We start from the raw sequence: 10,190 nt of genomic DNA, 5'->3' as shown, positions 1-10,190 counted from the left end.
CACTCATGATGTAGCAGCACACACAGAGCATGAGGCACCACAGCCTCTGTTCATTCAACAGGGTTCTCTGTCAGTCATTTTTGACATCATATTATATATATATATATATATATATATATATACATACACAGACGGGTGACAAATTAAAGGGAAAACCAGAAAAATGATTGGAGAAACAGGATGACAATGCCTCCATCCATAGAGTACGAGGGGTCACTGAGTGGTTTGATGAGCATGAAAATGATGTGAATTATCCGCTATGGTCCTAACAGTCACCAGGTCTCATTTAAGCTGTTCTGGCAGCATATGGTGGAACAACACCTTACTACTTACTACCTACTACTTACTACGACACTTTATGTTGGTTTGGCCTTTAATTTCTCTTCTGTCTGTATATTCTATTTTATTTAATTCATTTATTTAGTTTTAGTGTAAAGCTTTTCTTGGGGGTGTCCAACAATTGCCTGATTCTTCCTGTTGGGGGAGGAAAGAATGAGTAACCACTTCTAACCTCTCTCTATCCTTTCTATAGATAGCAACACAATCCTATTACAATTATCCTGAAATGTCCTAGCAAGGGCTGCAGAGAGAAGACTCAGACCACACATGCTTCAACTACCTGACTTGGCTCGGACCTTAGAGCTCCTTGTTAGTGTTTTTGAGCAGAGATTGTAGGTAGTGGTGTTGAACCTCCTCAGTCTATTTTCTAGAAGTAGGACCACTGAACAGGGGCAGGGGGCAATAATTGTGTCAGATTTTCATATATCCCCTGTGAATTGAAATATTCAAGGGCAAAAACTAACTCAGTCTTGAATCTGTAATGTTCATGCTGGACTGTCAGCTTGTCCTGGTCAATTCTTTCTATTGGATTATGGATAAAAGTTGAAGTTACTACTTTATAAATTCAAATTTGACATTTTAAAATGTATGATACACTTATAAAATTCATGTCTATGTCTATTACCAGATTTGTAGTTCCATCTAAACGTCTCAGATGGTTTTTATTTAAGTGTTTACAGCCTAAAGAGATCAAACTATTCAATATTTCATGCAAAGCAAATGGAGAAAAATTACAAAAAGTGAAAGATTTTTTTTCCTTCTTGATCAAAATGTGACCTTTGCTGACCTTTCTTTTATTGCCGCCCTCATTATAAAAGGTTTTACCCCAATGTTAAGGCTCATCAGCTAAATCAGTGTTGGTGATTGACTCTAATAAATTTTGTAGTAATGAACACTGCAGATAAATAGCTTTAGAGCAGGGGATTTCAAAGTTGGAACAATTTCAAACAATTTCAAGGGTGAATGTAAGGGAAAAAATATTAATTAATAATAGTTATTACATTGGTTATCAAAATAGATCACGTAAATTAGCCTAAATGTGTGTGGTTTGGTTAAAGAGATCAGGTACAGCAGTGTTGGGGAAAATTACCGTTTTTCCCACTTTCACAGAGTCAGAAACTTATAAAAGCCTTAGGACAGGCTTTTTTTTTTAATGTATTTGGTTTAGTCTCAAGTAATGTCAAACAGCAGTATTAGGCTGTCTTGGCTCAATTGTTCAGTGTCTACAGGATCAAATAACATAGTCATGATCCCATAGACATCCAGGAATTGAGCAAAACAAAGCAAGTACACTAAGGTGGGGTGAGTGTGCGCTGTTTTCCAAGGTTCGTCTAAGGGGAGGCCCACAGTCTCAGACTTTGAAAACCCCTGTTTTAGAGTATTTATCTTTTTTCATGTCATGTGTGTTCTGAACAATGTCTTCAGCGGCCATGAAGGTTGATTCCTGATCTTAAGTCCGTCTTTAAACAAGTTGCATTCGGAGGAGACAATGAACCATGCTGTAGCTCATCACCTCTGCAGGTCTGCTGGAAAAAAATGTATAATAAAATAAAGAAAAACTCACAACAATCATCTCTGACTTAAAACATGGTCTTTCAGTGTTAGTTCAAAACGTAATGATGATGAAACAGAGAGAGTGTATAAATCAAACAGCTGCATCCCAAAACAAAATAACTATGACATGTAAATTCATTACAACTAAGCTGAAACCTTTTCCCTCCAGATTATTATTAATCAGCTCTGTAATAAATCCTATTGTGTAATTAAAAAAAGTAGGTGCAGATATTTTTTCATTATTCTTTATTGTTACTGTGGATTTCAACTAATTATAAAAACAAAAGACAAAGACCAGAGGCATGTCGAAAGACTTAAAGTCTGTGCATCATTTTCTGTCAATCCATCCAGTAGATGATGACATACATGTTGGATAACAGGATAAAAGTAAAGGGGTCACCAAAGTCACTAAGGTTCATCTTCTAGTTCATCTTCTGGGGACCATCCAACCCTAACCCTAACCAGCCAAACACATCACCTGGGTGATTTCATTAGAGAAAGAGTCAGGGGATCATTGGTCAGTCATTAGGATTCATCCTCTGGAAAACACAGCACATCATTTATAGCTGTAGAGATGTTTCAGTCTGAACCAAAAGGATCATAATCTCTGCATTCCTTCATCTATCTGTGTAAGAAATTACAAATATGCTCTGCTAATGCAGTAACCCACAACTTTGTCTTTGTCTGCAGGTCCTGGCCATGATCTCCATCCTGTTCATCGTCATTTCCACCATATCATTGTCTCTCAACACCCTGCCGGAGCTGCAGGTGGTGGATGAGTTTGGCCAGTTCAATGACAACCCCAGCCTCGCCCACGTGGAAGCTGTCTGCATTGCCTGGTTCACCATGGAGTACATGCTGCGCCTTCTCTCAGCACCCGACAAGTGGGATTTCATCAAAGCACCACTCAACATCATTGATCTGCTGGCTATACTGCCTTACTATGTGACCCTCTGCCTAACTGAGTCCAACAAGAGCGTGATGCAGTTCCAGAACGTGCGCCGTGTGGTCCAAATCTTCCGAATTATGAGGATCCTGAGGATTCTGAAGCTGGCCAGGCACTCAACAGGACTCCAGTCTCTAGGCTTCACTTTGCGAAGGAGCTACAATGAGCTGGGTCTGCTGATCCTCTTCTTAGCCATGGGCATTATGATCTTCTCTAGTTTGGTGTTCTTTGCTGAGAAGGATGAGGATGCCACTAAATTCACCAGTATCCCTGCCTCCTTCTGGTGGGCTACCATTACTATGACCACTGTTGGTTATGGAGACATCTACCCTCAAACCCTGCTGGGCAAGATTGTAGGAGGGCTCTGCTGCATAGCAGGTGTGCTGGTCATTGCCCTTCCTATCCCAATCATCGTCAACAACTTCTCTGAGTTCTACCGGGAGCAGAAGAGGCAGGAGAAGGCCATCAAGAGAAGGGAAGCTCTGGAAAGAGCCAAGAGGAGTGGAAGCATTATTTCTATTAACCTGAAGGATGCTTTTGCACGTAGCATGGAGCTTACAGATGTGTTGGTGGAAAAGAGAGAGGACAGCAAGTGTCCTGTGGATAATCACCTGTCACCCAGCCGCTGGAGCTACCACAAACACTACTCCAATGCAGAGGTAAGCAGCCCAGGCAGGTCTCAACACTCTCATTACCTCGAGGTGGCTCAGCTGGGCTCTCCTGATCGGGCCAAGTTGTCAGCTAACAAAACTACCCCTCAACACCTCAACGTGAAGAGGCTGGAAGAAGCTTACAACAAGACAGTGACCATGCAGGAGCAGGAGGAAAAAATTATAGAGGAGCAGATGGAGATGAAAACACTGATGTCCACACAACGCCGGCAAACTGCACCTGACGTCAGCAAATTCTCTAATGTGGCGGATGATTTTCCAGTGGAAGGAGGAGAAAGTTCTCTTCTCGTGAGCGCTGAGGGTCAAACTCCAGCTAAACACCAGCGCATCCCCCCTCCCTTGGATCTAAGTCAGATCAGCGCCATGGAGGTGAACAGAGGCCCTGACGGCATCCAGCCAGCGACCATCATCAAAGAGGGTTTGTATGAGTTTGTGTCCAGCCCCAGAGGAAGGGCTGGAGATGTGGGTTTGATGCCACAGAGTGCAGAAAGCGGTGGAGTGACCTATGACAGCATCTGCAGCACCTTGAAAGATTATAGTAGCCCTCAGAAAACAAGAGCCCTCCAGGTTGACTTTATTGGATCCCAAGATGACGTGCTAATGGCAGTGATGACACCTGTGGCAACCCCGGGTTCAGCCAAGCTTGCTCAACTACTTTCTGACGACATCGTTTCCGGGTTTTCTACACCTCCCACCTCTGCTACACAGGAAGTTAAGTCTCCGCTGGCAATCGTGCAGTCTCCGTCCCCGGCCCAGCAATCTGTCAGTCCAGGCAACTCCCAGGGGGGAGGTGAGGGCTCAGCAGCCAGGAGCTTAGAAGGTGAAGGGCAGCTCACAGGCTTAAGCCACCAGGGGAGGAATCACATGGAGAGGTCTGCTGTTGGCTCCAGCAGCAGTCCGAGCCCACTTTTGTCTAAAGCCAGCCCGCTTAACTGCACCCAGGAGCTAGTAGCTATGGAAGGAGAGGAGGAAGGAGGAGGAGGAGGAGGAGGAGGAGGAGGTGGAGGAGAAGGAGGAGATGGAGCAGAGCAGAGTGGAGAGAAACGAGAAAACCACGTCGTCCTGGATGGAAGCATGACACCGCCCTGTGAGACAAGCATGTAAGCCCGAAAGCAGACAGAGGTTTACAGACCGGGACGCCAAACCGACGGGTAGAGGAAAAGATTGATGGGATGGAAGACAGCAACTACCCAGAATACACCATAACAACTACTTCCTGTCATGCACCTGTAGACAAAGACAGTGTGGGAACACATTAAAGCATTCAGAGTTGTTGCAGCTTTTCTGGAGAGTTGCACTCGTCATATCCCACAAGACTTTTGGACTCTCGTCTCTTATTTTGGCGAGCGCTGCTGTCAGGAAACAGGTGTCCCTGCAGCATTGTCACGTTGTGGCGTTATTAATGGGCATTGAGGGAAGTCAGAAGCACACGCCCGCGGTCTGGGTTCTATCTGAACGACGGTCTCATGTCAGTCATTGCTGACTTGTTCTTTGAAGATCAGACTAATATGCTGCAGAGGAAAACAGTGACTGATTGATGTTTTAGGGCTCAGACATGAGCATAAACAAAGCCTTGTGTGAATGAGAATATTTATGACCATCCTGGAGAGTTTTTGTATACAGCTCAACAGGTATAATTTACAGTTTCCTATTGCTTGCTATTTAGGCCTATTTCTTGTGATGGACTAATTACACCAAGTGAAGACAGAAGGTGGAGGGAAATAATATTTTTTATATTTGTCGAAGCAATTTTTGAAAATTTCTATTTTACAAGACTTGAAAAATCAATGATCAATCATGCTCATCATTCTCTCTGTCCAGGTATTATGTTCTTGTAACGGGACCCAGATCAAACACAAGCACACGATACAGGATAAAACGTCCCACTCTTATAATTCTGTTGGTCCAAAGGCATCTGCTGCATCCTGAACACTGATGTTTGTCTCAGTGGTTCAACAATAGATTCTGTTTTGTGTATCTTTTTCTTTTTTCTTTTTTTTTTTTAATTTCTGTCTCTCCTTTTTCTATAATACTCTAAAGGAAAGTATGGTCTTGAAAGTTAAAAAAGTGAAAAGAATACAGATGTAAAGGCTGTTGTATTCACTGCTAGACCACTGTTTGCACACTCCTCGAGAGTGAGACAAATCCTAAACTAAATGAGACACCTGATTCTCATGAGGAGACAGGTGAAATGTGCAGATATATAAACACATAAAGACAGAAAGTTCACTGATCAGTCATGTGTGGGTCAACACACACTGCCTGTGTCCCCCGGTCAGGGGCTCCTCCCTCAGGGTCATGAGGTTTAACCCAGTCCAAATGTAACTGACTGTAATTCAGTCATACCAGCTGAGCAGGAAGTATTAGAGTTAACGAAGAGCACCCAAACACCCCATCTGTTTTGGTCTCTGTGAGACTAGTGTCTTATTAACGGAGGTTTATTACAACATGGGTTTTATTCTGTAGTTTTGACTATCATTTCTGTCAATAATAAGATGGCACATTCCAAGTTAATATTTGAGATCTGAGAACACAGTGATGGGTCAAGAACCATGAGCAGCCGGACAATCAGACAGGCTGGAAACAAAATCATGTGGAGCAGAAACTGAAGGTAAACAGTGAGAATATTACCCAAACATCCATCATAGATACTGATCCACAGTGGGTCAGTAATCTGTGATGGATGTTTGGGTGTTGTCAGCGTGCCTCTAACAAAGTACCTGCCTGCATCCAACAATTGGTAAATGGACTGCACTTATATAGAGCTTTTCTAGTCTTATCGACCACTCAGAGCTCTTTACACCACATTCACCCTTTCACACACACACATTCATGCAGCGCTTTCTTTCTACACATAGAGCACTTCTAACACACACTGCCCAAGGTCACTTCGACACACAGATTGGAGGAGCCGGGGATCGAACCACCGCCCCTTCTGGACGACACACTCTACTTCCTGAGCCACAGCCGAGCCTTATTATTATTGTAACTTTTTCCAAAGTGACAACCCGACAAGCACTTCCACAGTGATCAGCCAGACCAGGTTTAAACTTCTCCTTTCATCAGTGTTTTTTGAGTGCCACACTATGAATACTACAAGGCAAGGCTCTGAAAGTGTCAAAGTCATTATCCCTATTTATATGATTCATTTCATCAAGACTATAAAGTCACAGAAAAGTTCTTGCAGAGAGACACTTCTGGCTTACGATCTAGTTTCCTTCAGGCATACTGTGCCCTTTACTGCAGTTGTGTGCACACAGTTCTCCTCTACAATAAAGGATTATTAGCAACACTTCACTGCTAGTTTAAGCTGCAAATAAAGTGGCTTTGATCAGCCGTTCCCAACATTTTCCACCTCATGGCTCACTTGAAAATCTCAAAAATGTTGGCAGCCCACATCTGACCCCATCACAATACAGAGGCCAAATATCGCCTCGCCTTGGGGATCACTTGTCGATTCATCATCTGTCTCTTGACTCTCTTTCCTTTTAATTCCTCCTGTTGCCAACCAGATATCCATTTGATGCTCTAGTTTTTGCCATGGATGTATAGTAAACAAGTATACACTGTGGTCTGGCTGCGACAACAGAAAAGTTCCTATCATTGGATTAACAGAGATTGGCCTTAATACAAAATACAAAATACAAAATACAAAATACAAAATACAAAATACAAAATACAAAATACAAAATACATAAATAAAAGGAGTTTTCAAAGATTTTAAAACATTTAAAAACCTTATTTATATTTTTTATAAATACATCTTTTCACCAATATTGGACTGCTTTGCAAATGATTTCTCGGCCCACATGCAATACCCGCCCATGCTCTCAGACCTCAGCAATTATGTTGTGGAGTGTTTTATCCAAGCCAATGGGAAAGATGGACAAAACTACGGATATATGTGTTGGTGGTCGAGGAAGGAGGTGCATGTTCACCCTCCTGGCCCTCAGTCATCGGTGACGCCCCCCTGAAGGAGGTGTCCCCTCAGTTCATGTGACTCCACACACTGTACTGGCAGATACAGAGGGTGTGTGTGTGTGTGTGTCTGCCTGACTTGCTCTGCATGGGTGCTGACTGTATTGTAAAGGTAGTGTAACAGTGACCTCTACAGACGACGCCTCTGTAGCACTCTGTCTAATCTCATCCAGTGTTTTTCTTTTTATTAGATCAGCTGTGCATCAGTTTGAACGCACGCTGACACATTCAAACGCACATGTAACTGTGTGCTCTACTGACTGCTCACACACACAGTGCAGAGTGAGTGAATTATAACATTATGTTCCAACTCACTCTTTCTAGATGAAGTTTTTTTGTTGTCAGTTAAAACTAATTTATTGCATTTTTATAAGAGGAATGTGGAGCTGTGTGTTGTTGTTAATATCCCATTATATTTAAAAAATGCGTGCCTTTTCATAAATAGACAATTTATGAGAAGGTGAAAAAAAACCTGTACAATATGGCCAGATTTTTGTTTTGTTCTGTTTTTTGTTCTTCTCTCTTGTTTTTTTCTGTTTAGTGGATGTTTTGATGTGTGAATCCTCAGGTTCTCAGGGTTTGCAGACCTTTACAGCTTTTGTGTTGTTCTCTCATCAATGTCAGTGTCACTCATCTGTAGTTGTCAAGCAGCATTAGCTTTACACTTTAACCTCACTGTGCCACAATGTCATTTTACTTCAGCAAATGAGGCTGTATGTGGAAAGCAGTGGCTTCATGTTCAGTAGTGAGTTCAGCCTGGATCACTGTGGTGCTGCAGCAGCAGCAGTACACTGTATATGAACTACAGGCACTCAGGAGGTGGTGCTGGTTAACCATAGCAAAGACAGCTGCCAACACAGCATGTGTTCACAATATTAGTTACATGTAACATCCAGTCAGCATCAACCTCTGTATAGCAGCTTTAGAGATGCAGTGTGACTCCTTTTTTTTAATAGGTTTCTTAACAGGAAGTGATGGGGTGCTAATTTCTAAATATGTTCTGGGAGCCAGTGTCCCAAGCAGACCCCTTCTTATTTGAAATACAAATGAATATGTACATAAAGGCACACAGACCATGTGGACTTAATACTAAAGTGAGCAACACCAAACCTTTATCTTAATCATGCCCAAATAAAATCAATCTAACGTCAACCAAAATAAGCTATTTGCAAGTCTTAGCATAGCTAACATAGCTAACGTTAGCATTAACAGCTGTTTACTGACCAGTCTAGAAGAAATGTTGTGAGTTCAGCACAAGAGGTGGAGAGACCCACCAATGTTAACTCTTATCTATGTTACGTTTTTCCTTCTACTGAGGTTAACATGCTAACCAGCAAGGCCCGGCCTGTCTTGTTTCTTTCCGATAGCGACTCACTGTAGCCTCCAATCTGCCCTTAAATCTTAGCGCTGCTCAGAGGACATATTATAAGCTCCTGTCTTGTAAACGCAACGATGGCTGAAGCTATTCTCAAGTGACAATCACCACCACTCGCTCCTGACAAGAAACCACGTTCAGAGAAAACTTACAAATAGCTTAATCTTAATTTTAATCCTAAAATGTGCATCTTAATCTTTACTTTTGTCCAAATGAGTGATGGGACAAAAATTAAAAAAAAGACTGTAATATACCTATGAAAAGATGGGCTGTCACTTTGGTTCAATATTCAAAAGTCTAACACAGCAAAATAGTAAAAAAGCACAGCAGAGTAATGATATTACTCTTGATATAACAATGTGGGGACAACTACACTGATAAAACATTGTACATAAAAACAGACAATGTGGGTTTTGGACAACAACATAGCACCAATGCTGCTGAAGTGGAGTGAAGCCCTGAAGCCCCCACATACGCTCGCAAAACCAGTGAAATATTCCATATGGTCACAACAAATGTATACACTGAAAAATTAGTTTTAAGTTATTGAGGTGAATTTTCAAAAGCTACAGGCTGCAGCTTGGGAGCAGAGAGGTACGGTCTGTCCATATGTGTGGGGGGGGGGGTGCTCTACTCTGGCTCGGTACAGTTTGACCAGATGTGGCTCTGCTATGCACAACCTAATCTCCACACAGGCATTTGAAAATGTCACACAATCTCCGTTTGTATTTGTTCTTGTGATCACTTAGATTTTGTACAGTTAGATAAAATACAAACATACAATCCAGACACTATGAAACCTGCCCCTCCCTCCCTCCCTCCCTCCCTTATTCTCTCACTCCCTCCTTGCTCTCTTCTTTTATTGTTTCTTTAATGTTCCACTCGTCCATCATCTGCTTTGTTTAGCCTGTGTGATGATTAGACTCATTCATTATTTCTTTAAGTCAACATAATGATAGTGAATCTTAGGGATTGTTTCAGTTACCAATATGCAAGACAAATAAATGTGTTCATGTGACCTACTTCGTGGTGTGTGTTTTTGTGTTATGTTTGTGTGTGAGTTTGCTGGACCACACCTCTACATCCTACGACATAAGTCTGCTCACGTTATATATTATCCTGTCTCTTCACACATAGACCACAGTGACCACATTTGTCATATTGTAAGTCTGCAGGACCACAACCACCGGTTCATCTGCATCCTCTGTATTTGTCTGGGAATCTGTGGGTTTTAGGGACTTGGGGGAAGTTTAGTTTCTGCAGCTTAAACGAAGATATGCAAAATCTGACTCATAAAAATGTATGTTTCTCAAAATTTTCTGAGGGG

The 10,190-nt window shown here is 42.1% G+C and overlaps 1 protein-coding gene across 1 annotated transcript in view; it reads left to right on the top strand.

Moving 5' to 3' along the window:
- The window catches only part of LOC111233836 (potassium voltage-gated channel subfamily B member 2-like), a 37,209-nt gene that overhangs the window by 25,341 nt on the left and 1,678 nt on the right, over positions 1–10,190 (top strand). Inside the window, exon 3 of the mRNA XM_022761741.1 lies at positions 2,584–4,330. Within this exon, the coding sequence (XP_022617462.1) occupies positions 2,584–4,330 (1,747 nt within the window). The remainder of the gene's footprint in view (positions 1–2,583; positions 4,331–10,190) is intronic.

The sequence above is a fragment of the Seriola dumerili genome, unplaced genomic scaffold, assembly GCF_002260705.1.
Source record: "Seriola dumerili isolate Sdu_G_001 unplaced genomic scaffold, Sdu_1.0 BDQW01000432.1, whole genome shotgun sequence".
NCBI lineage: Eukaryota > Metazoa > Chordata > Actinopteri > Carangiformes > Carangidae > Seriola > Seriola dumerili.
Note: the sequence above shows the minus strand (reverse complement) of the source record. Positions and strands in the feature narration are given on the sequence as shown.